The 23,032-nt window shown below is 42.0% G+C and overlaps 1 protein-coding gene across 15 annotated transcripts in view; it reads right to left on the bottom strand.

Moving 5' to 3' along the window:
* Positions 1-23,032, bottom strand: part of CELF4 (CUGBP Elav-like family member 4) — a 713,325-nt gene that overhangs the window by 24,129 nt on the left and 666,164 nt on the right. For 8 of the 15 annotated variants that reach the window (XR_010469177.1, XR_010469178.1, XM_065046935.1 and 5 more), the window contains exons 11-12: positions 22,574-22,717; positions 1,035-1,201 (exon numbers count right to left, since the gene is read on the bottom strand). Coding sequence is in view for 13 of the 15 variants with exons in the window: in XM_065046935.1 (XP_064903007.1) it covers positions 1,074-1,201; positions 22,574-22,717 (272 nt within the window). In the remaining 2 variants the exon portion in view is untranslated. Of the gene's footprint in view, positions 1-1,030; positions 1,202-22,573; positions 22,718-23,032 lie in introns of those variants that run through there. The other 7 variants (XM_065046941.1, XM_065046942.1, XM_065046939.1 and 4 more) reach the window with 2 other exon arrangements.

The following is a 23,032-nucleotide window of genomic DNA, read 5'->3' as shown; positions in this document are numbered from 1 at the left end:
TTGCTACAGCTTAAGGCCACCCTGGGTTTTGGGTTTATTGGGAAATCTCTGGTGTGAAACAGTTTTAACAAGAGGGACACTTCTTGTCTCTGTAACAAACACATACAGTTTTATATTTGTTTTTCTCAAAGAACTATCTAACGGAAAAGCCAGCCAGTAGTGGAAAATATTTCCATTTTTAGAAATATCTCCATTTTTGTTATTGGTAATAGGCTGGGATTCCAATGAAACAAGCTGCTGCTTCTGATATTTTTGAGACTGTTACATGTATGAGAACTTCCCTTGGAGCATCAAGCTGGCTCCTTTCCAAAAACACAAAGTACATGAGCCTAACAATGAGACCCTTGTTCAGATTTGTCTAGGTCCTCATTCAAGCAAAGCTTCCTTGGCTTTGGTTGGGTTTTATCTACACGGAGAAGTTAACTGTAACTGAGCAAGAAGTGAGCGTGAATCCTTCTATTAATTTCTTGGGCTTCGGAAGAAAGAAATTGGGGGTTATTTAGTTGTCAGGGAGACATATTTACATAAAGTTATTATGCCGGGATGAAATTGGATACAGACTAATACCGCATGAAGAATGAAGAATGCTTTGAAACTTTGCAACACAGAGCTATTGAGACAGACATTATCCCAGTCCAGTCACCTGGGATTAGACTGCAGCCCAGTCCCATCTGTTAATTGCAGGTTTTCTTCAGCCACCAGAAATGCTCTCTTTGACTGAGCAAGTGGGATCAGGGCAGCTGCTGGCTCTCCTCTAGTGACCAGGAAGACTTTCTAGAGATGCAGGATGCCCTTGGGGTGGGGAACTTGGCTTATCCTTGTTAAGCATCCTTCCACCTCTTTTTCTAAAGAGACACACACACAAAAGGTTCCCGGTTTATGTGTGGGTGTGTATCTGTGCGGTGTGGCTCTAGCCAGAGGCCTAAGTGAAAAAGGCAGAAGCTAGAGAGTTGCAGAGCTGAATCTTTTTGAGGGTCTACAACACAAAGAGAGGCTACAACCACAGCTGACACCTCCCCCCCCCATGCAGTTACCTGTGCTAGTGCTTTGTATCCAGTGGTTCCCATAACTCCTCAGTAGGGACGATTAGCATCCTTTGGCCTCTTCAGCTGCACCTTCAGCCTCTTCATGCCAATCTGGAATCCATTCATAGCCTGGATAGCAGCTTGGGCACTGGCTGGATTGTCAAAACTCACAAAACCTGTCAAAACATGAGGCAAGGTGGGGGATTTAATGAGCTGAAGGGGGCCAAGGCACGTACATGCAACGACCACTGAGAATGAACATGGGGAAGAGGGTGAGGGCAGTGGGTGGTGGGTAATTAGCAGGTAGGAGGGTGGGCGGGCAAGCAGGAGAGTGAGGAGAGGATGGTTGCCAATGAGGGACAAAGGGTAGGAAGGGTTGTTACAGATCAGTGTCCCAGGATGCAGTGTCTGGTCTGAGTGTCAGTTTGGACACAGGACTATGTGAAGCATGGGGATTCAAATGTTTGTGCTGCAATATCAGCACATACAAAATTTGGGCCACCTTTGAGCTGGATGTCAGCAAATGTGATGCATAGTCTCAAGGCACACTGTCTTGCTCTTTTTTTCCTTTCATGCTGACTGGAGTAAATCTTTAGGCCCTCCTTCCCTCGCTGACATAACCTTTCCTTTGCCTTCCAACGTTCAGGATGAAGGGAACCTGATATACCTACTGCTACTTCCTTATTATGAGAATATAAGTAAAATATGAATTTAATAAGTTCTCTATTATGGTATTCACTGGCATGAATAGTTTATTGTTGGCCACTTAGGCAGTATGAGGAGCTTTATTAACTGGCAATTACTGTAGACTTTATGTCGACTCTGCAGTCGAGAAAGATGAACACTACTGCTCTCCTAACATGGTTTCTGTAAGTAGTTTCATACCTTGCCAACAAATCATCCAATCAGCCATGGAGCACATCCAGAAGTAGAAACACCCGTAGTGACTGAATATTGTATCTACAGGCCACCTAAAATGATATGCTTTGTCTCAATGGAAGACTTGGTCTCTGGGGAGCAGAAGGGCCAAGAAAGGTCAGAACCACGCAGGATGCAAGGCATCTAACACATTCAGCTTTGTGGAGGGTTTTTGGTGTGGGTTTATTTTTTATTCTTCTCTCTCTCTCTTTTATATATATATATATATATTTTTTTTTTTTTTTTAATGTTAGCTCCAGAAAAAAAGCTTAATTTGTCCAGGCTGTATATGACTTTAGCTGGAGTGACTGTGGGTCTGAGACATTTGTGAGGAGGAGGTTATCTTATTGTATAAGAATTACCTCCTCTACCTTTGTCAGAAACGTCCCTGTGTGCCTACAACATTTCTGAGCATGAACCCTAAGTACGACTTGCCTGGACCAGCCTGCACTCCAGACAAAGCTATCTGTTTTCCCACTCCTGCAAAGCTCTGGCAACACAAATCAGCTCTAGGAACCCAATGTCTCTCAATAGATGGGCTGAAATGAAGACACAGTTTGAGAGCCCCTCAAAAAGCTAAGGCTGAGCGTTTGCTGCCAGGCATGGCTTACTGCATTCAGCAGTATCTCCTCTCTGGTCTAGTTCCTCCTTGAAAGGAGGTCTCACAGATGACACTGGGTGGCTTATATTTGAAAAAGACATGCATACACATGCACGTATATGCAAGCACACCTTGTCACTCTTGCATTAAAGCTGTACTCCCTACCTTTGGCTAATAACATAAGTTTATGAGAGGTTGGAAAACCTATGGTCTTAGTCTCAAAGTGAGACAACAGGTTTACTGAGTATGGCAGGTGTGGTTTTAAGAGAGAGGCCAATGGAACAAAGAGACATCCTTGTTCTTCCTCTCCTCTTGAAGCCAAGGCTACAATTAGCTGAATGTCCATGCAGGTTTCCTGCCAGCCACTTGGATGAGGAGGTACCACACTGCAGCTCTGAACATGTGAGCAAAAGTGTTGCTCAGGCCTTACAGCAGTCATCAATCTCTAGACAGAAAACTGAAGAGTTGTGGTGAGTAATGAGCTGGGGTATTGTTCAATGGCAATGGATTTGCTCTTGCAATCACTTATTAGCCAGTGAGCACCTGGTAACGTTCCCAGTTTACATTTGGCTAGCTGAATAATCTATCAGTCAACAAGGTCCTATGACCTGATTTCAAGAAAGGAGCAAATTAAACACCTCCTGATTTCATCTGAGTTGACTCAGTCTTTAAATACTGCTGCAGGCTCCCTTGAGCATCAACTTGGAATTTGCTGCCTAGCTACTTCACGTATATAGGATGTGGTGAAAGACTGTTCTTTTTAAAATCACCTCTGGATTGCTAGTACTACTGTCCAAGACCCGTCAGCTACAACTATAACAGTAAACTAAAACTGTGCCAAGGAAGTTCAGAGAAACTGGAAACCAATCATCTGTACCACTGAATTTTCAGAAAGGTCCTTGACATAGTTTTGGCTTGTGCTTAACTCCAACAATTGCTGGACAAAGTCTGAGTATTAGCACAGAACAGAGGCTGTTTTCAGTAGTTAGCTTGGATGTGGCCATGATATTCTGGAAAGTAAGAGAATTTAATAGCCTGGGTGTAGGCCATTCTGTGCCAGCTGGTCCCAGTGCTAGGGGCAAGTGCCAGGTATGTTTGCTTTACTAATGTATACACAGCTACCAAATATCAAAGCTGACTTGGCTGCAGCTGGATAATTGCCTGTATCATGTCTTTAGAGAACCTAGCTTGCCTGTGAACTTTGATTTCTACTCTTGTAACTGGTCCTGTTGCAATGTACCTACTGACTAGAAGTGCACATCTAGAGTGTGTCTAGACATGCACCCATTTGTGAGCAAACTCCCTTGGGATCTTAAAATAATCAGTGGAGGTCTAGCCGATATGGTCGAGTGCAGGACATGATATCTCTCTCTTTTTTTCCAGGACACTCCAAGATGCGCTCAAATGAATCAAGTCCTGCTGGCTGTTTAGCAGGGACCAGTGCTGACTGCAATGAAGGTAGGCACCTACCTAGTTCCACAGTTGGGACTGACACCTCAAGGTAAAATGTTGTTAACTGTCTAGTGCTTGAGTGAGTCAGTCCCCAGAGCGATGTTAATTGTTGAATGAAACACCTAATGCATACAAACCCCACTGGAAATGGTGCCAAGTGTGATGGCAGTGTATTATTTCTCTATTTTTGCCAAGGGTAGACCTTTATTTGGGTGATAAGCCTTGGTGGTGGGACGCTGATACAGTGCACCTCTGAAAGAACCTTGCCTTCAGATAAGCTCACAAAGCTACACTACTTTTTATCATCAATTTGCTTTCGAGATGGAATTCTTAGGTCATTTCCTCATTCTGTGCAAAGCTGCAAATAATACAGCATTTTAACAAATGGGACTAATAAGAGAGATCAGAAGTGCATTTGCTCACTATATTTCATTTAGACCAGATAATGAAGCTGGGAGTTGCACTCTGATGCTATTGGTATTAGTTGTCTACAGATTTGGACCAGATTTGGATTGTTTATTCTTTTCCTCCTTAATTGTCCTGATATCCACTGCTGTAATATAAAAATCTCCAATGGCTAGATGTGGGGCAGGAGGTATGGAGGGAGGGAAGGAGGAGAGCAAATGCCACTAATAGTGCATTTTAATTGTGAGCACATCCTTGGGACAGAGCAGCTGATTCCTCTGGCTTCATTTCACTGTTTTAGTTTCAGGGGGCTTGATAAGCTCAGAAGTTGTTGATGAATTCATCTCTTCTCCTTCCTGTTATTTACACGGAGTTGTATTTCATGCTGTTGAAGGTATTTGGATGGGTTTCAAAAAGAAGAAAAGCTATGGTTTATCTTGAAAGTTGAGATGTCACAGTGATAAGGGATATGTGGATAGACAGACAGACAAACTGTGCTGACAATATTGTATTCCTTTCTCTTTTCGGGTCAAATACCTAGTGGTAGATTATGTGAATTTTTTGTTGTTGTTACATGCACTATTGGCAGTTGACTGTCTTTGTTTCTCCTTGTCAATGTCAGCAGTGTTAATGGCACTATGTTAGATTTAAACCTGTATGACTAGGAACAGAATGTATGTACTGGGAAAATAGCTTAAATACTTGCTTTCTGAATCTCTTTAATGTTTGAGCCCACACCTACAGGGCTCAAAGCATGATGGTAGTACTACAGTTGCTCAAGAAGCTATCTGTGTTTTGAACACTGCCCCTGCATTGTCATCTACACTCTTGAAGGACAAAAGAGAAAGGGAGAGGTTAAAAAGCTTGAAGCTGTTTCTGTGCATCAGTTAATTAATAATCAGAGAAATATATGTTCTGGTCTGAAGATGGTTGGTAGGAGGACAGGATTTTGTGATAAATCTATTTTATGGGGGGGACTTTTTTTATTTTTTTTTTTTTCTTCCCAGGGTTTATGTAAAAAAGCTGTTCTAATACATGATTTATCAAAGCAGCAAGGAATGAAGAAATCTGCTAGGACTGCATTTCAGGGCATCTAATCTTCCTGATTCTGCACAGCATCTTCCAGGAAGGTACTGACATTGAAGTCCATGACTTCTCCTGACCTGCTCTTATCCTGTGTGACTGTGTAAATGATTATTGGGCAGAAACCGTGGTAGCAATTTGGGGGTGCTTTGGTTTCTCCCCATCTCTGCCACAGGAAGCCTTGGTAGTGTGTCATGCTGAGGGATCTTCATGGCCTTCTCATGGCACCAACATGATCACCAATAGCTTTATGTATCTGATGTTACTCAAGAGCTATATTTATGTTTTAATCAGCTGAGATGATAAAGAAGGAAATTAGCAATCTATTCTAGATGGTTTCGCAACTGCAAACTTTTCATTCACAGTGAGTAGAGTCTCTGCATGGCCATGAATTAGTTTGTGCGGTAAGTGCAATCCTGAATGAGCACGTCGTTAGGTTCCTATGGATCCCTAATTGGTCTTTCTGAGTTTTCCATTTATCTTTTCATGCTGCAAAGAGAATTAGCGGTTAATGTGCAAAACAGCCTTTTGATGATCTGCTACCAGGTTGGAACAACACGTTGCCTCTCTTCAGCAGAATCTTTCCTCTGGATGGACCCCAGTGTTTGATGACTACACCGAGCATCCCTTAAATCTGAAGTCAGGACCACAGTGAATGACAGGTCCAGATGCAAGCTTTTGATCCAGACTCCTGAACTGGGGCAGATGGTCCTACAGCAGGTCCACACATGTAACTAGGCTGATCTCAGGCAATGGAAAGGAAGAGAGGAACCTCAAAAAACCAAATATTAAACTAGTCTTAAAACTAAGAAGACTTATTTTATCTATGTTCCAAATACTTGCTGCACAAAACTGCAGTCTCAGAGATGCGTTTTGCAGGAGATTGCAAAAGTAACAAATAGACGTTGATGCTTATTAGCTTTTTTTAGGCCAGAGATACATTTTTGTGGTTCTGATTGTCAGTGTATTTGTCTGATTGCAATGAAGGATCTTTCTTGGCACTTCTTGTTCCTCCTTGAAAGTCACTAAGGAGAGGACTTCATTCTTCTGAACTTTTTCCTCTTGTCATTCAATCCATGTTCATCTCACTAGAGGGTAATGAGAATAACAAAAGAGCAAGGATTTGCCTCTCAGCCTGCGGAAGGCAAATTGCCATGGGGTGAAAGAGAAGAAACGCCATGCACATGGGCTGGGTACTAGTGCAGAAGAAGTCCAGGCCCCCTGTTTCCTTTGTGTCCAAAGTGTTACTACCTAGGACACAAGAGGGTGGCTCAACCAGGCTACTAAGATGGAGGAAGCTGCAGGAACAACTGGCAATGGGTTAGACCAGGGGCCCCGCTCCTTTCCTTCTCCCAAACATTTGAGTTAGTAGTTAAGGAATAACTGTCCCCTTAGTACATGGCTTCCTTGCTTCTGCTACTAACCAGTGAAGGGTGAGATCTAGTAATGTCAGGGAGACATGTTCTGCTGGGAAGGCAATGATGAAGTGTTCAAATCATGGGAGTCTTCTCTGCAGGAAGGATGATGGGAGGAGCTCCCACCTTTCTCTCACTCCGACCTGACTGTCTGCACCTCATCACTTCCCTGTTTCGTCAGTCCATTTCTTTCCTCAGACTGCTCAGTTTCTCTTTCTCCACATTTATTAGCCTTATCAGAGAATGGAGGCTTTCCTTTAATTGGATTGCAAGGTCTTTACCTTGCTATGTTCTTTACACGATGTACTAGCTGCCGTCTCACAATTTCTAGTGCTGTAAAGAATTTCAGGATACAATCTGTATGTAAGTAGCTCTGTAATGTATGTGCGCATTGGAAGCTATTGTATTGTACAATGATTTATGGGTGCTTGAATACTCAGTAAAGGAGTACGTTAACCGATCAAGGACATAGCACATCAGCTGTTTCCTGGTGTCGCATAGGATTGGGTGACTTTTAACCTTCCATTGATGTTTAATCATGTCCAAGTGTGAAATGTCTACCCATTCCATCCATCCATCCATCCATCCATCCATCCGTCCATCCATCCATCCAAGCATCCATCCATCCAGCCACCCATGCACCTATTTTTTTTAATGTATGGACAGCCAGTAACAGACTACTATGCTAAACAACTACGATTCAATATTTGATATCTGTGGGAAGAGATAATTGGAAATTCAGAGTTTCCAAAAAATTGGCTCAGAAACTTGCTGAACCATTAATGTTCATTTTAGAAATTTATGGAATATTAGAAAACCTTCAAAATGTTTCAGAAAAAAAACCCTATTATTAATTTTAAAGACTGTAAACAAGATGACCTGGTAAACTTAGATAATCTCTCGTAAGTCTATGAAAAACTGTGAAAACTTTGCTATGAGGTGATACGGCAAAGAATTAAAGGGATTACAATTTATACCAATAATCGTGGTTTCATGGAAAATAGCAACTATCAAATGAACCTGATTTCACAAAATTGTAAGTTTGCTTCATAATCTAAGTTTTCATAGAGTATACCTAAACTTTTCTAGAACATTTGAGAGAGCCCTTCTTTATAGAAAATGAAATCAGCCCACATCAAACTTTTTAAAAATTAGAGAATATATAGACCACCAAAAAAATTGTAAATTGTGACTTACAATATTGAAGCGTTTCTAGTAGGCTCCTCCTGGAGCGTGCTGAAAGCTCTGTGCTATTCAGTTTCTCTAACATTACCTGAAAGACATCTGAAGTAATTACTGCTAAAATTTGCCAATCATATAAAAGTGGTGAAGTGGTAAGTAATGACAGAAGTAAGTCATATTGACCTGGCTCACCATGTAAGCTCATCTCAGTTAGAGAGTGTCCATTTTAATCCAACCAAATTCAAATTTAAGTATCCACAGGAAAAAAAGAGTCACACAAAAAGTGGAAATCCTCACTAGAGAGCAGTGTTTATAAGAAGAATATGCATATAATGATAACAGATAAATACATGAGGACTACGGATTATGTTGAAATACTCAAAGTCCCAAGACTCAGTACCATCTCAGGATGAAGCCAATCTCTGGAGAATATCCTCTAGAATTAGCAAGGTGATGCTATCTCTGAGATAACTCAGGAAAGATCCTTACTGGAATTCTGCATTTAGTTCTGATTATTCCTCTACAGAAAACAAGTTTTAAGAATTATTCAGAAGTGCAAGAATAACTCTATGTCTGAAAATGTAATGAGAGTTGCCACAGTTTATCAAAGAGATAGTTAAACAGGCTTCTGACCATAGTCTATAAATAATTTCTAATAGAATGTGAATTTTTTTAATATAGGAAAAAAATAGAGCTTGAAGATTTTTTTTTTCTGTATGGAAGCAGATATTTGAGAAATTTAACATGGAAATAGCACACTGAGTCTGCATTTTTTAAATAGTGAAGGTAATTAAATATTTTGGAACATCTTGTTTAGCAATAGGGGTGGATCACCTATCACATGAAATCTTGATTAGGATATTTTCTAAAAGGGATGCTATGACTCAAGCAGGAGTATTGAACCTGTCACATGAGCTGAGGTGTCTGGCAAATGTTACTTCTGAGTTCAGTCCAAAGGATCAGAACAGTCCCTTCTGATACTACCTATCTGTCCATCTGTCTGTCTGTCTCTCTATTGTTCATTTCACATTTCAGATATTTAGAAAATCACTCTTGCCTACTGATCTGTCATGAACTGCGGTAACAGTCATGATAAAGGTGACAATTGATGTTAATGCCTTATAATAAATGGCCCCAAAGTGTGGGCTGCGGACCACTGAGACAGCTGACTGGTACTCGTTCTTCATCTTGCTTCCAGCTGAGAGAAACTGAACAGATGGGAAGGGGAGATTAAATGAAGAGTGAAAGTAGATGGCATGATTAACTTTCTCTAAAGGTCAGAACACCCAGTGCAGAAGGTAGCTTGATATACATGAGCATCTTCCTTATGTCACCTTCCCATCTTCCTGTGCAAGAAACTACTTCTATACATTGTGGCAGCGTGAGCTGTAATGTACAGAGAAGTGGTCCCTGTTATAGTGCATTGTCAGTTGGATGATCTCCACATTAATGCCTCAAAGAAGTAGTTTCATCTCTGAAGGAAGTCGAGGAATGTAGATGCTGACCCTGAATGCGGTGATTCAAATCAAGAAGGACTTTACTTCCTGTTCCTCCCATGATTCTTCTCTTTCACAATCTGTTTGATTATTTTATTTTATTTTATTTTATTTTATTTTATTTTATTTTATTTTATTTTATTTTATTATTTTATTTTATTTTATTTTATTTTATTTTATTTTATTTTATTTATTTTTTTTGACTCACACTGAAAGCACACATTTAAGATTCAGGATTAGACTAGAATTTGAACAATTCAGGCTACTACATGGGCAGATCTGGGCTTTTGACTCATATGTACATCTAGATCCAGGGCACTATATCAGGACCAACTTTTTCTAAAAAGAGAAAAAGAAGAAGTAAAAATCTCATCTAGAAAACCACAGCAGATTTCTCATCCTAAGAACGGAACCAACACTAAAACCTTTTTTTTTCCCCTGTCAACAAAGCCTGTCTAAAGGGTGAGCAACTGTTTGATGCTGTGGACTGTGGTTTTACCCGTTCTGCTAAGTAGGAGCTGAAATCATCCAATGAATGGATGGAAAAGGTGAAGGATTTAGGCTTCAGACAGTCTTTGAAAATGCCATGGATCAAATTTTGGACCAGTATACACACAAATCTTCTGTGAACAAGAAGCATTATGTTTTTTCTAGAAGAAGCATAATGTTCCAACCCAGGTGATGATGATCTTCCTCACAAGTGAAAAACTAGGAAGTGAGGAATCACCCATAGATAAGTGAACGGTATTTGGTCATTTTTTTAATTATTATTAAAACCGAAGAAATTTCCTAACTGCTTTCAGAAATGTAAGCAACTCTTCTTGACTTGGTTTCTGAGCCTTCCTTGTAAATGTTTGATATCATGATGTGTCAATATAAGGTTTATGGGGAAAGTACATGGCTGGAAAAAGCAGATGAACTTTTAAGGAGACAATTTTTTCTGCCAGAGTAAAACCAGAAGGAAAGAATGAGCTTAGTGTAGGTTTTACACAAGTTATGAGTAGGATCTAAGTAGGATGCACCAAGAGTGTTGTTGAATGAGGATGAAGGCTGTTTTTATATTAGTTTTGTTGTAGTTTTACAATATAAACCAGACAAAAATAACTGCTGAAGCCGTGCCACAATACATTCCTTATCTTTATTTCTTTGCTCCCAGGTTGTCTCTTGGATCCCACTCAATTTGTGGCTTCTTGGTAAAGAAGTAATTTCTGAAGAGTGCAGCTACTGAAATCACCAGTTGTCCTTAGTCTATAGGATACACACATCAAAAAATGTGACCTGCCTTTTGATAATGTTTTGTAGTGGGCAAGTAAATTCCTTCCTGGGCTAATCAAGAAAAAAACCTGTGCAAACCCGAAAAAAACAACAGACCAAACCAAACCAAACCAAAACCACACAAACAAATCAAACCAAGAAACAACAAAAACCAAAATCCAAAACAAAACAGGAAAACCAAGCAGGAAGGTGCACTGTGAATTGTGCTAGTGACAGTTCAGTCCTCTCATAATCCAGGGAGTCTCAGAACAGATCCATTCTTGATGTGGCAATTTACAGAACCTCCCCACCTTGCTCCTGCTGATCATTACTTAGATGGACAACTAACAGTCTCTCACCTTAGTGTCACTGCACACCTGGTACCTCATTATAGATAGGTTGAGGCAACCTGGTAGATAGAGGAAGACATGAAGCTTCTCTTGTGGTACAGTCTGGAAGTTTCCCTTCGAAGCCAGAATAAGTGATCCATTGTTTTATGCCCACACTTTCCAAACCGACACTTTACTTTCTATGGAGGCCACTGTGTGAAAAACAGCTAAAAAAACTAAAAGTGAAATAAACTGAAAAAACCTTCTCATACACAGTGAGCCGCTTGGAAGAGAAAAAAAAAAAGACAAAATCTCTTCATATCTTGACTGCAAGTTTGTGAACTGGCACTAAACTATGCTGGGTACCAAGAGGAGAAAGGAAAGAGTTGTGTAAGTGTGTTTTATGCTGAAAGATGACACATGGTTCCAGGTCCAGACAGCTGTTACGTCTGTGGTCTTTTCAGTGCAAAAGTAGGACCCCTGTGTTTCAACTCCCACAACGTACAGGGAGATGATCAGCTGACTTCTTTTGCCATCAACATCAATGAGAATAAAACATGTTCCTATTATAGTGTAGATGCTGATAAATGGTTGTGGGTCTACCAGCAGAGCATTCACCTTTAATGGCCTTCAAAAGAATATCCTGAATCCTGAAGATCTTTGTGAAGAGCCTTCTTCAGTCCCTTGGAACAGTAATAGTCAGTCTGTGGGACCTGAATAATACCATAGGCTGCCTAAAGCCTGATCTAACTCTGCCTTCCAGGGCCCCTGCACAGTGACCTGTCTGAACTCTTGATCCACCCTTGAGTGAGACATGGCAAAATATGCTTGTGTTTTAATTACTGAAATAAGGGGAGTAAAAATATTTCTGGAAAACACATTTATGAAAATGCATTTGATTAGAAAAACTGGAGACCTGAGAAAGGCAGGAGAGTTTTGATAGTTTGGAGGGGGATCTTAGTTTGTAAGGGTGGGCTAAAATGTGAGTCACCCCTAAAGAAATGACTTTTGCATTGACTTCTAAAGTCACGTAGCAAAAATTCTTCCCTCACAAGTGTTTTTGAAAGCCCAAAACCACAATAATTCTTCTGGAACTTGTTCAGCCATGTCAGGAAATGCACAATGACCTGGCTACATACTTAACATTTACTGGAAACCCTTCTAGAGAAGGATTTTGAAAGGTCATTAGAGACGCATCTTTAGAACAAACATATAATTTCACCTTTAAATGGTCAGAACACAATCAGATTTGTAGGTCATGTTGCCAAAATGGGAGAGAACCCGTTGTCTGTGAAGCAGCCAAAGACAGCAGCTGCAGGAGATACAGATGTATCTCCTCCCTTTTATAACAATAAAATATTTATAGCTAAATATCAAGCGGACTGAAGCTCAGCTACTGGAAGGGGCACAGTCCCACTGTCTCTGTGTTTTCCATGGGTTACATCACTGAAGCTCTCATTAGAGATGTGCCCTAACCTGCAAGGAAGCCCAACAGTGTCCTGAGCTCTACTAACGGGAGCACAGCCAGTCAATTAGGGAAGCCATTATCCTTCTCTACTCAGCACTGATTAGTCCACACCTGGACATCTACGTTTGGGCACCCACTCTCATAATTATAGGAAAGACAGTGACAAAGTGGAGTGGGTTCAACATATGGCCATCAGGATGGACAAGGGCTGGAGGACTTGCCTGTGAGAGCAAGATGACAGTGGCGCATGGTGGCACAGAGAGAGACAAGGGGCATAAATTGAAATAAGAGAGATCTAGACTGGATATAAGGAAAAACTTTTTTTTCACCTTGAAGGCCAGAAAGCATTGGAGCAGATTGCCCAAATTCAAACCTCTTGTTCAGTGGTTTTCATTTTTTTTTTTAATAATTTGCATATATGTTTGCTGCTGCAGACATATACATGTATAAATGCATGCATAATGCACATACCTATACACATGTGATATACTACAGACCAAGGACTGGGGACAGTGGAGGTGGGGTTGAATTTGTTTGGAGATTTGAGTAAGATGAAACCAGAAAAGGTCAAGAAAAGTATACCCGTTTTTACATAGATATGAAAGTTGTTACCCTGATGGGAACATTTGAAGATGTTCATCCCATCTGAGGATCTTTGTTTTGTTTGTTTTGGTTTGCTTATTTGAAAAGGGAAGATATCATATGCAACAATACAGTAAAACAATGATAAGGTTGCAAAATTAAGCACTTGAGTTAGAAATGCGAGAAATGATGTTACCTATAAAATTTTAATTCTGTATTGTTTTGTACATGCATCAAGGCATTGCTTCTAACTACACATTTCTGTATTTTTCTTTTTCATGGCATCCTTGTTTTAATTACTGTAGAGAATGAATAACACAACAGGGTGAGGAAAATGGCAATGTATCAGACACATTATTGCAAGTGTTGGAATGTAGGCAGTAAATAAGGCAGGGAAAGGATGGTTTTGTAGTTGAACAACCAAATGCTGTCTTGGAGAAACAGGAATCAATCCCTCTTTCTGCTGTGACGTCCTAGCTATTCTGGGTAAATCATATATTAAAAAATTCCTTAATAATATCTCCAAGGCTGCTTTTTTACTATAAGAGTAAATAAAACAGGGCAGGCTCTGCATGCAACTGGCACATCATGGCTTGTATCTACATGACTAAACTCTCTTACCCTTCAATAAAGGGCGGTCTTGTCTGTACTGCTGTCTAGGGACAGCGCCTGGTCCTTGTCACTGCTGAGCCATGTCCGAGCAGTGTCCAGACATGAGTTAATATTCATGGCCCCAACAGAGCCAATGGCATACAAACGTTAAAAGGATGTGGATAGTTATGACACAGTGTTTGACCTCATGTGCAAGAGCTCTTAAGTTTGCCAGTGAAGACGAAGATTTAGATGTGTTCCTCTTCCCTTGGTGCTCAGTGTGTGACTTGAGATTTTCCTGGTAGAAGGGCTGCTGCCTGTACCTGCATCTGAAGTGAACATAAAGATAGCACGCCCTGCATTGAGTTGAATGGGAAACACTGAGTTTCAGGAAAACAAGCAAACAGACTGATTAGGCTCATGGCATCTCAGATTAGGCATTCAAGATAAATAAACAGTTTTGAATATCTTTCTATGCCTCATCAGCCCCTTGGTGAAATGAGGACACCACGAGCACTGCGAAAATGCCATTACTTAGCTCTGTGAGACTCTCAAATGCTCTGCTGGGAAAGGCCTTAGGAAAACAGATGAGGAAGTAATAATAAATTCATATTCATAGCAGGGTTTGAATATTGTGCAGGAAGGAAGGCCTGAGGCCAAGCACAGAGATGTGAGGGTCTCTTGAACAGCTGCTCAGTAACTAGCTAGCTGACAGACTTCAAAATGCTAGAAGAGCGGTCCTGTTCAGTGAATGAGACAGGGGAGAGAAATATAAAGAAATTGCAGATAGATATACAGGGGATCGGATGGGTGGCTGGATGGATGAATTGATAGAGACTCATCCATTTTATGTCTCAAATTTACCTTGCATGAGAGAGATCTTGGGAAAACAAAACTAGATGTAATCAGTAGCCAAAATGCTGTGATAGATGTGCAATCCCACAAGAGAGGGATGTGGTTTGTGCTCTGCAGATATGTCACCCTGAGTTCAAAAATGGGCCTTCCTGTTGGGAGGGGTCATTACTTCTGAATAGAAACTCATGCGCTGAATGAAAGTAGCACTGGAGACCCTACTCTGGCATTTCTACACACGGGGGTGTTCACATTTGAAACTATAATGTCCTTGGCTCACACATAGGACCAGCCATATACGTTTTGAGTTCATCTACTCTGTCTAATGTCAAAAGTTTTTTAGAGGAGGTGGCAGTAGATACCACACTGTGCAGGCACACCAGAGCCCAGTCACGTTCTTTCCTTGGGTCCCAGTGCTGATGGATTGACTTGAAGCCCAGACCACTAAGTTTTTAATCTCCTTAAAAACTCTCATTTTTTCTCTCTTCTTTCTTATGGCATTAACTCTTAACTTCAGTCATTTCTTAGTCACATAAATGACTGTTCCCCCCTTGGAGGTCATTAAATGAGCAGGCACAAATACACTGCAATAATGAGTTCCTCCATCTAATTACACTTTGAGTAGAAACACTCAAAATGATTGTGTAAGTGTACATGTGAGTACATACGTACAAATATGTCCATAACCTTTAAACATACTCTGGATGGACTACGTCTGTCACTTGTGTGGAGAGATAGATAGAATAGTGATAGACACATGAACAGACAGATATATAGAAGATAGATTCTGCTAACATATTCTTGTCTAATAAATTGTTAAGCTACAAAAGAAAGCAGAAATCTCTGTGTACAATGTATAGATTTTCTTTAATGTAAGGTATTGGGAAAAGACAGAGCTGTTCCTTTAACTGGAGAGCTGCAAACAGCTGTTCCTTATGCATACATGCTTGCTTGGTCTGAAAGTTTTGGTAAGTCAGTGCATAACTGACAGTTAGATTTATCTCCCCAATAAGCAATCAACATTATAATAAAGGAAAAATGCTTTCAGTGCACCTTTGAGAGTGCATCAGAAATTAATCTAAACATCAAATTAATTATAGTTTGTAAATGAATAGTGGCTCACAGCCCTAATACTTCTCCCTCTCCTCCTCCTCCCCCTAAAGCCTCCCCCAACCAACTGCAATGGCTGGAGGTGCTGTGCTGTGAGTTTCATGAACAGCTTCTTCTCTTTCTCAGTCACACAACTCTTTCCTTATCAGCTGGAAAAGATTTCCATCCGTACTCTGTGGACCTGAAGTCTCAGAGCCTGGCAGCTTTAGGGTATAACAGAGAATAGCAAGAAAATAATAAACTTTTGTGTCTTCTTCCCCTCTTCTCTGGGAGCCCTAAACACCCCTCTACAATGTTTTCCTCCTCTTGGCTTACTTTCCAACTAAACTGGACCCCTCGTGAATCTCTCCTCGTCTGTCTGTCTGTGACAAGTCCTTCAGAGTGGGGAGGACCACAACGAACCAGGGTTGATCTGAACTGGAACATCTCACAGGTCAGGCACGGTTAACGTGCCTGGAAAGTCATTCCCATATTGTCTCAACTCAGGCACTCAAATTAGCTACTTCTTCCATTACCCTCTGAGCTTTGGTCTGTACCCTGTAGCTATATGGGAATGACAATCTGATATTGTTCAGGGATCTGAAACAGACTGTATTGACACTAGATCACAGAAAGTAAAGGACATAGCCTAATTCCATGGACTACAGGGAGAAAGGCTTGGGTAGAAACTTCTCTCATGACATTTGGAATCTGGTTAAAAGTGAAAAGAAAAAAAATCTGATTTAATCATAGTACTGGTAACAGCATCAAGCAGAGTTGCAACTGTCTCTCAAGTGCTTTCTAACAGTTCCTCTATCTGGTGAGAATCTTCCTCTTTAAGAAAAGAAGTATCAGAAAAGAACCCCCCCAAAACCTTTGAGCTGATATATCACTCTTCTCATCAATGGATCCTGAAGCCCTGTACAAAGGACTCAGTGTCCTGTTACAAGAAGGGGAACCCAAAGCACACAGCTAGGATGATCCATGATCCCCCATATGGGGCAGGAACACACGACTGGTATTTCATACCGTTGCGCCACCTCGCTTCTGGACCTGCTCATTTCCCTGGATGAACTTAAGGAGTGTTTTACTTTTTTTTTTAATTAAATAAGAAACTGCCAGATTTGGCAGGGTGTACTGGAGGCATATTTTAAGCAGGTGCTGAACAATATTTTTCTGATGTACCTCAGGCTCCATTGTTCCACTCCTAGGCCTTATGGAGTGTCGCCAATGCGCTTCAGACCTGATCTGCAATGCCCCTGGTTCCAGGGCCCCGCATAGCTTTGCCAGTGCCATAGTTCCTTGATGCTTCATTTTATTTCAGCTATCAAGATGAAACTCTGTAGACCATCACTACCTGACTGCTGCTTCGCATCTCCCGCCCCACCTTCCTGCCACCACACTGCAGTCTTGAATGGCCACAATGTGTTTATAATAACATGATAAAAGCTCTACCCAACCCTCAGCCTTTCTCCTGAGCTTCACCCCGTCCTGTGTCCAGTGTTCATTGCTTGTCTCAACTTTAATCTCTCTCCTTTGGATCCCCTGTTTCTTTTCATAAGCTAACAGCCAGAAGATGTTTAGTAGGGAAGACAAACGTAATTAACTACTATGCCCCTCATCAAGTGATGTTACTTTCTCTCTTTTTCTCAACTTCAGGAAAGACTGTGTCTTTTTTTCCAAACGGAGATGCCCACTAGCAACTTTCAAGTGGACTCCCTGCAGGAATCTGGAATGAAACTCAATGTCCGTATTGTACAAGGAGTCAAACAAGATATTTACTTCAGACCATATAAATTTATGGTCTGAAGAAGCCCTCACAGTTTGTAGTCAAAGCTAGATTGCTCCTTGCTACGTTTAACGTGGGATGTTTCTAAAAGGGTTGGAACATCCCTTCTGCTAGTGTGAAAGTCCATCTGGAACGCACAGAAAGGGAGAAAAATATCCAGCAGTTGTGGTTGCTTCCACCTGTGGTGTCAGACCATGCCAAGATGAGTGGTGTCTCTGTGGGCACAGGAGAGGTTCTTCGCAGCATCCTGGAGCTGCTGTCCCATGGGGAGAAAACAAAGCTGCCACACCAGCAAGTATAGGGAGCAAGCACATGCCAAGCAGACACATGTGGGGGACTAGCGGGATGCATAGAGCAGAACTGGCCTCACACTGTCGTCTGCTCAGTGGTGTGCAAAGAGCTGGCAGATCCACGTGCCCACTGCTCTCAGAAAGAGGTGACTGGAGGAATGAATTTTCAAGTGCACCCGCAAAGCAATTCCTCCAGCTTTAATTTATCTACATCTTATTTGACACCTTGGGGTAATCATTTGGCCTCTGCTACTCCATCCACATCCTCGTTTTTCTAATTTCTGTCATGTCTTCCTAATTAATATTGCCCAAACCTAGTCTTTTTTCTCTCTTCTCTGTTAAAACATTTTCCTAGAACACGTCTGTCTCTGCATTTGACTGGTTTAACATCTCCAAATGCCTTCTTAAAATGTGCCTTCTGTGACAACAGCGAGCGCTTCTGAAATTAGGACTATATAGTAGTGTCACCCTATAACAGAAGCAGAGGTAGCCCTGTGTGGGCAGTGTGAAAAATGGCTCTTCTCACATTGTCTGCTTGCCTTAGTGGCCTTAGCAGTGCCATTTTACTGGAGTTTTCTTTTTGTCTTATACACAAATGGGTCACATTTAAATTATTTGTGTAACTGAGATGGGAATTATCACCAGTACCACTGAGACCAGCACATAAACGTATTTCATGTTCTCTGACATTTAGGATATCTACACACAGAAGAACTTACACACATACAGTGTGAAGGTGAGAAACACAGTGAAGACACAAACACAAGCAACAGCATCCTGCAGAAGCTGATGTTTGGACTTTGGCACACTGTGCCTCTGTGCTTCCTAGACCAGCCTGCCATGAGAGTGTAAGTCACTGCATTCAAGGAGTACCTGACTAAATGTAATTTTTCCCCTAGTGAGGCAGTGATTCCTGCTGTGGCCTTGCCATTTCACTGGGAATGAACAGCATGGCCCAGTAGGAGAAATGTGCTGGTCATAAGAGGAGTGTGTGGGAGGATGCTACAGGTATCAGCTGGGCATTGAGGGAAGGACTAGTGAGACAGGAGAGAGAAGGACAGGACGGTGAAGAGCTCTGAAGGTGAAATCAGTAAGTATGAATGTGAGAGGGTGGACAGGGCAGCGCCTGAGGGGAAACCCAAGGAGACACTGATATGTTGGTGCGATGAAAGCTCAGGCCATGGAGATAAACAGGGTGTTGGTGAATGGGAGGGAGAAGTATGGTCTGCAATTGGCCATGTTACAACTGCACAGGGATAGGGGGAAAATAAAAACCAGAGGTTTGAAAAAATGTGAGAGAAAATGGAGGATTTGGGTCTAGCCTGGATGTGTGCAGCAGAAGAAAAGTTGAAGGTAAAGAAACATCCCAATTTAAATGTCTTTTTTTTTTTTTTTCAGTGAGAAGTCAGGGTTGTTTCTCAGGCAGTCTTACACACTACAGCAAGCAGTCCTGCTATGGAAAACAATAGATGTATTTTGAGCACTTTCACATCATATACATGAGATTGGTCTTCGTTGTAGCTTCCATTCCTTGCTGCTCCTTGTCAGCCAGGAGGCAGCAGACTCTGAACTGGGAAATTCAAAGGCTTCCTGACCACAGTGTGGTTTCTTCAGCATGTGCAGGTGATAGCGGTTCTCTGCAGGGTCATGGACTCCCGAGACCAGAAGAAAGGCTTGTGGCTGATCTCGCCTTCTTATTAACACTCCAGTGGCTGCTCCTACACTATCCATGCAGTAGTTGCCAAAGGAGATACCTTTGTGCTGGAAATGCAGGGCAGTATTAAGATTCAAATGGGAAGGAATAAAAATCCTATTTTGAGATGCTGTTCTACTGACTCACTCACTTTGGGGCAGCATACAGGTAGTTCGACAGTCAGACAAGAGCAGCAAATGAAGTATTTTCTGTTCCCATGGAAAAAAAAACATGGTGACATTTTTCTTCATAGAATTTTTTAAGTTTGTCTAAAGCAGGACTTTTGACAATTTCTCGACAACCTGGGGCTAGACTCTGTTACAGCAATTTACTTGGGATCTGCATAGCAGATACATTTTAAAAGGTCATATAATAGTGGAATATCTTTCTGGGGCCAGACAGAATTGTCCCCCCAGGCTACCAGTTGGAGAGCTCTAGCTGGGTTAAAAAAAAGCAAAACAGAATGTAAATGCTATGTTTTTACATGTCAAGTTTTGGGAAATGTTTAAGCAGAAAAGGAAAGAGTTTTCTTACTTTCAAAGTTAACAAAATCCTTTATTTTCCTTTAGGAAAAAGTGTTTTTTTTTTTTTTAAATTGACTTTCTGAACAAAAAAATTATAATCAGCGTCAGCTTCAGTGGACTTAGCAAAACAAAAGAAAGGCCTGATTTAAAGTTGAAGGTCAGCAGGGTGTGAGGCTTTGAAGAGCAGCGTGACATACTTGTGATAATTAGCTACCTGTACTTTTGCTATTTCTGTCCTTCTGGAGCTGGTGTACATGGCAGCATAGTCAACATGTTTGTCTGAGACTAAAAGTCACAGCAGGAACTCAGCTTCATGGAAAAGCAAGCCAGAGAAAACTGGGACTTAACCCCCAGGACCCAAAACTGACTGGACTTGGATATTTGTGTCTCACTAGCCACTATAAGGGGGCTAAGATCCATTGACAATGTATAGTTCCTGCTTTTTCTTGCTTGTGGGTTTGACACATCCAAAGGACACCTTCCTGCTTTCAGGCTGGAGTATCTCACCATGAGTTTTGGAGGTTACTTCATCAAACAAGTTGATGTTTTGTTTCTCCCAGTAAGACTCAATGTTAAGAAAAGTTTCCACTAAGATCCCTCAGTTTCTGCTCAGCTATCAATGACAATTTTACAGTGCCTTGGAAGCAGCAATAAAACCAGTCCACAATCTGCCCCACAAGCTAGGTGTGTGCTGCTATCCTCGTGGAGCCTTGTAGCCAGAAAACCTTTGAGCTATGAGGAAAAAAGGTGAATACCTGCCCAGAAGGTACTTTCCCTTACTAGATTTGACTCTCACCTTAATTCTCCATTTACCTTTGGCTTCCCACTTGTCAATATGTGGACAACCAGATTCAGTAGTCCGCTATATATTTATGCTAGGAATGGCAATTTCATTGCCGAAGGTCCATTTCTAACATGTGGATATCCTTGAAGCATTAGTTATCAATGTCACCTAGAGCTATGCTGCTCTGCTCATCTTCTTATGAGCTTTTATAGGGTTAAAGCTCTAAAAAGCAGGTGGGCTCTGGAGACAATGGGGTTAATTCATAATTTCTCATTTAAATTTCCCAACTGCCTGTTCACACCAAACTCTTTTGTCCTTCTTTTCCTCTAGGGCGTGAGAGTGCAGAAACCCAATGGGTACTTGCAAAGGGGAATGTCGTGTTCTCTTACATCAGGGGACAGATTTCCTTCAATCAAAGCAGAAAATATCCCATTCAGACCCTCTGTGGATTGTCAGAAGGAACTGTGTACAGAGAAAGGCCATGAAACTCTTGGAAGTATTGTCTGACATGCACCATAGCTAGCAAGGGATGAGGTAACAGTTTTGGGAGGTGGGCTGTCCAGGAGGGGGAAGAGGAAGGCAGCATGGAAGGGAAGCACAGTGTGGAGACTGAGAGTGGCTTTAAATCAAATCAAACTCCAGCAAGTGTTAGCTCTGGAAATTTGCCTGAGAGACAGTCCACAACATCTGCAAGTAACAGGAAAAGAAAAGCAATAGTTTGTCCTGTTGCATTTCTTGGGGAAGGTCTACAAAGAGCAAGGGATGGTGGAGAACCAGAACTTGCACTTCCCAGTGGTGGGCACATGCATGGGGCAGATCCCCTGTCCACCAGCTGCGGTGGGATCAAGTGTGGCAGGCTGCCCATGCTGCCTCACTGATAGAAGCGACCCTTCATGTCAACACCTTTGCAAGCAGCAGGATCGTACTGAGACACTGTGCATGCACCACATGGCTGTAGGCTGGCTGAGTCCTCCATTTGTGAATGCAGCTCGGGGTGTCCCTGGCTGGTGGCTCATGGTCTGTGCTCTTTCCATGCTCTAGATGTTGGGGCTGAGCCCCCAGTGAGGCCAGAGCTGGGTGAGTGTGGTGCAGCTTTAAAACCCACCCTCATAGCATGGCCTGGCAGCTGAGGCATAGGGTTGGCTCGGTCTATCTGCATCTGCTCTGGGGCTGGCTCATGTCCAGAGGGCTCAGAGCACAGCTGCCTGCAGTCCACTGAGCAGCCATCCCCACAGGAGACCAGGCTTTCAGCTGATGTTCAGCCCTTGTCCCCTTGCAGTTTAATGCGTTACAGCTGCTGGGAAGCTGCCCCCACAACTCTGTTTTCCCTTTGACCCCATGACTTGGTTTTCCTTTTCTTTGGGCACAGAAATTCCCCTTCTGCCACATGCTCCCACTGCTGACCCTGTCAACATTTCACCTTCCCCCCGGCCCCTTCCATTTAGCTCCAAGTGCTCTAGTGTTTTCTGTGCCCTCCCCACCTCCCTTTCCAAGGGGGGCTATTTTCCACCCCCCCACCAGCAGCTACAGCACCCTGCTGCTGGTGAGGTGCCAAACCTTCACCTCTAAGCAGTGCACACAACTCTGAGCATGAGACAATTAGGAGAGAAAGAGGGAAGGGGGAAAGTATTGACAGGAGTAAGTTGAGAGAAATCATAAAGCTTAAGCAGAAAGAAAGCAGTTTGAAAGGTAAAGTATTCAGAGAAAGCCCTCTCCTGGATGAATCTAATTGTTTTGTTATCTTTACCCACCAAAGCATTTACTTTGGTTTGTCGCCCGATCCACAAACACTTTCGAGGAGATGACATTACCGAAAGGCAGGAACATCTGCATCAGCTCAGCATCCCCAAACTCCTGGGGCAGATGGTAGATAAACAGGTTACAGCCCTCTGGTCCTATCAAGAGAAAAAGAAGACCCATGAATAGAGAGAAATAGGATATGAAAAAGCACAGGGTGGAGATTTACTTTGGCATCCCCTCTCTCTGAATGGTGAGGGGTCACCTCTAGTAAAACAGTCTGTAGACTCTGAGGGGAACGGACAAAGCAGAAGACCAGGAACTCAGAAAGTCACCTAGAGGCTATGCTAACTTCATTAACCTTCCCAGGACAGACACCAGGAAAAAATCTAGAGACACAGGAATGCAGCAGCACATGTGGCCATGGAAAGACAGAATGAAAGAACAAAACCAAAAAGAATTAAAGAATGCGG

Source organism: Columba livia, chromosome Z, assembly GCF_036013475.1.
Source record: "Columba livia isolate bColLiv1 breed racing homer chromosome Z, bColLiv1.pat.W.v2, whole genome shotgun sequence".
Taxonomy (NCBI): Eukaryota; Metazoa; Chordata; class Aves; order Columbiformes; family Columbidae; genus Columba; species Columba livia.
The sequence above is the reverse complement of the archived record's forward strand: the minus strand, read 5'-3'. Positions and strand labels throughout refer to the sequence as shown.